Here is a 4,421-nt window from a genome sequence, read left to right on the forward strand (position 1 = left end):
ACATCAGTAGCAGACTACAACACTATAATCTATTCATTTTCTAAAAAAAGAATGGCATAAGAGAAATTAAGGTAGCAGATCAATATAGCAGATCATAAACCTATACTATCTGCATGACATATAATGGTTGGCAGCTTAATCCTCTGATCCTACAATACCTGGCACAATAATAACGTTACGGAAACCTTCAATATAGCCTGCAAAGCACAATTATCAGCATCTCTTTCTCTATTTTCAATTTTAAAAATGTTTGTAAACCATGCGGGAGACACAAATAAGGTCCTTAGTAAATATGTCAAGCTTTTTTCTTTGATGTTGGTTATACACAAGTTACTGATAAGAAAATCAAAATTATCATTCCTCTTTTTCATTGAGTGGTTGTTAACAAAAGAAAAAAAAAAAAAAAAAAAAAAAAAAAAAAAGACAAGTGCACTTACATAGCTGATCAAAACTGAATCATTGTATCCTTTCAATCCCTTTTAGTTATAAGTAAAAATTTAATATATAATCTAAACAATTACTGCTAATCAACCATCTAAAATACCCTACAAAAATGATCATGTCATGTTTATTTCTGAAGTGTTATACCCTTCATTCTTAACCACTAAACGAAAGTTCTTTAACAAACTATTAATCTCATCAAACCTAAAATTATTCGTTTCACCAGCACCAAAAACATGAGTATCATTATTCACCTCAATCCAACTAAAACCATGCACCTTTTTAACTCCTCTATCTTTCATCAAACTTCTAGTTTTATCAACGCCTTCCCATTTCCCTGCATCCGCCTGCACATTCGATAACAACATATAATACCCCGAATTCTCCGGGTCCATTTCAAAAAGATGCGAACACGCCAACTCAGCAAGTTCAACGTTCCCATGGACCCTACACGCACCTAACAATGTCCCCCAAACGCCAGCATCAGGTTCAATAGGCATAGACTTTATAATATCAACCGCTTCATTTAATCTACCAGCTCGTCCAAATAAATCAATCATACACGCATAATGCTCCATTCGAGGGGCAATATTATAATCATTTATCATAGATTTAAAATAATTATAACCTTCATCAACCAAACCTGCGTGATCACACGCAGATATTATTGCAAGAAATGAAACATGATCAGGATCGAATCCCGAACCTTTCATTTGTTCAAACAAAGAAAGACATTCGTGATAACGACCATGGTTTCCATAAGCGGAAATAATACTATTCCATGACACTTCACTTTTCTCTTTCATTAAGTTGAAAACGTTAATCGCAGATTCTAACTTTCCACATTTAGCATACATGTCTAATAACGCGCTCTCCGCATAAAGATCCGTTTTCAACGCACCTCGGATCATGAACCCATGGATCGCTTTCCCATGCCCGAGTAACGACAAGTTCGAGAATGCGGAAAGAGCAGCCGATATGCTTACGGAGTCGTATTTACATCCTTTCGCACCCATTTCACGAAAAAAGTCAACCGCTTTCTCGGGTTGACCGTTTTGGCAACAGCTAGTAATCATTGAATTCCAACAAACAGAATCTTTTTCCGGCATTTTATCGAACACTTGGTGTGCTAAATCAAGCCTTCCACATTTAGCATACATATCTGTTACTGCGGTCCCCACATGACATCGTCCTTCGAACCCATTTTTAAGAATCTGACCATGCAACTCTTTGCCCAATTTTAAGGCAGACAAACCCGCACAAGCAGGTAAAGAACTCGAAAGTGTAACTGCATTCGGTCTCATTTTCTGTATAAGCAACCATCTAAAAATATCCAAGGCATCGGAGTTTAACGCGTTAAGCACATATCCAGATATCATAGCCGTGCATATGACGATATCAACGTCAGTACTACATTTAAAAACATTGTGTGCCATATCCACTTGCCTACACTTAAAGTACATATCAATAAGCGCGTTTTTAAGGTATTCGTCCAAATGTACATCGTGTCTTAAGATATAACAATGAATTTCTTTACCTAAGTTTATACATGCTGACTCAGATATACACGGTAAAAAGCTTGCTAGAGTGACGGTATCTGGTTTGGTTCCAACTGATATCATCTCACGAAGCAAATCTAAAGCTTCATTCATAAGTCCATTTTGCACATGCCCACCGATTATAACATTCCATGTAACCGAACTAACTTCTTGAACGTCATTAAACAGCTCCCGCGCATAAAACAACTTTTTAGACTTCGCATACACTCCAATCAACGTGTTAACCACATGAGGATCCGTTACTAATCCGCACTTAATAATCCCTCCATGAACCTGAATACCGAGCTTTAAATTCGCATCAGACGCACAAGCAGATAAAACACAAGCATACGTCACCGGCCCGGGTCGAATATCGGAACTTCTCATTTCGTTAAACAACAACATAACATGTTCATAATTCCCAACCTTTAAGTACCCATTAAGTATGACATTCCACAACACATCATCTCTTTGAGGCATTTTATCAAACAGGTGACGTGCATCATCAATACAACCATTTTCAGCATACAATTTTATCAAAGAACTACCTACATAAACATCAACATCAAAACCCATAACCCGTATCATATTACAATGAATATATCTACCCAAATCAATCGCCTTTAATCGAGCACAAGCTTTAATCACGTACGGAAAAGTGTATTTATCAGGACAAGTTCCGTACCCCAACATTTTAAAATAAACCAAAATTGCAGAATCAAAACACCCCATCATAGTAAACCCTCTAATCATCCAATTCCATGGCGATGCAAAGAACAAATCAAGTTGATGAAACATAGTTTTGGCATCGTTAAGTTTGCCACAAAGTATGTACATTTGAAGTAATCGTGAACCCAGTAAACCAACATGGTTGATCCCGTTAACAACAATTTGAGAGTGAATTTGTTGGGCGTGTTGAATTACTTGTGGATTGGGGTTATGATTTGAACAAGATTGTAAGACTGATGCAAGTTTAGATGTTAATTCGTCCTTAGTGTACGGATGAAACGCAATTGGCGTGTTTGTGATGATAGATGATGCTGCTTGAGAGTATTTTCTGTTGAACGAGAAGAAGATATGTTCTCCGTACATTTGATGACGGTTTTGTCGTTTTACGTTGGACGTTAATCGTTTAGAGCATTGCGAATTTACAGACCCTTACTCTGAGACTTTGGATTCATAAACAAAATAGATGTAAATGGGATAAACTAATACTAACGTTTTTATTTTATAAATCTGAGACACGGAAAACTGTATCACAATGTTTTTATAAAGTAGACAATTAATTTAGAATCGTTGTAATTTAGTAGTTAGTAACTACTTTTATGGCATATATTATATAAGATTAGAAACTTATGTACTATATAAAGCTTAGAAAATAAATGGAGAATAAAAGTAACACTTGTGTTTGAGAAATAATGTTACATTGTTTGCTTACACTTGATGGATATTTATACTACAATACAAATGCTATATGCGTTCAATTTTCAATGAGCAATAGTAAAAGATATAATTGATCATTCAAATCTTGGACTTTAGAGGACACATATCTTGACTTTTAGGATACTTGTATATTCAAGATATTATAACACTCCCCCTTGAATGACAATTTTATTATAGAGTAACCATTACCGTCTCGTTAAAAACCTTGCTAAAGAAAACTCAGTGGGAAAAAACTTTAGCTAAGAGAAAAAGAGTACAGCATAGAGTTGGCTCCCCCTCATGTAGACATTGTTGGGCTGTTACATCTTTTGAACATGCCTCATGCCAATATTGTGAGTATGCGTTCTGAAAATAGCAGTTGAAAGTGCTTTGGTGAAAAGATCAGCAGAGTTTTTGCTGGATTGAACATATCTCATTTCAATCTGGTTGTCCTTAATGAGATCTTGAGTGTATGAGAAGAATTTAGGAGGTATTTGTTTTGTTCTGTCACTTTTGATATACTCTTCTTTCATCTGTGCTATGCAAGCTGCATTATCTTCATAGATAGTTGTTGGGCTTTTATTGCGTTCTAGTTCACAAGAATCAGTAATGATTTGTGTCATTGATCTCAACCAAAAACATTCCCGAGTAGCTTCATGTAATGCAATCACGTCGGCATGATTTGATGATGTTGCAACAAGTGTTTATTTTTTAGAACACCATGATATTGCAGTACCTCCATTTAGAAATACATATCCAGTTTGAGATTTAGCTTTATGTGGATCAGATAAATAACCTGCATCTGCATAACCAACCAAATCTTGTTGTGATTCGTTAGAATAAAATAATCCTAAATCAGTAGTTCCTTGAAGGTATCGAAATATGTGTTTGATCCCATTCCAGTGTCTTTTGGTAGGAGCTGAGCTAAACCTTGCCAACAAATTAACTGCAAAAGCAATGTCGGGTCTTGTACAATTTGTAAGATACATAAGAGCTCCAACTGCACTAAGATATGGCACT

At 35.9% G+C, this 4,421-nt stretch overlaps 1 protein-coding gene across 1 annotated transcript; it reads right to left on the bottom strand.

The window, feature by feature from the left end:
• Positions 1–557: 557 nt before the first annotated feature.
• LOC139858668 (pentatricopeptide repeat-containing protein At4g21300-like) lies at positions 558–3,071 on the bottom strand. Its single transcript, XM_071847505.1, has one exon. It carries the CDS (start codon positions 3,069–3,071, stop codon positions 558–560), a length of 2,514 nt encoding a protein of 837 aa, XP_071703606.1.
• Positions 3,072–4,421: the final 1,350 nt, after the last annotated feature.

Source organism: Rutidosis leptorrhynchoides, chromosome 7 (assembly GCF_046630445.1).
Source record: "Rutidosis leptorrhynchoides isolate AG116_Rl617_1_P2 chromosome 7, CSIRO_AGI_Rlap_v1, whole genome shotgun sequence".
In the NCBI taxonomy this organism is placed as follows: Eukaryota; Viridiplantae; Streptophyta; class Magnoliopsida; order Asterales; family Asteraceae; genus Rutidosis; species Rutidosis leptorrhynchoides.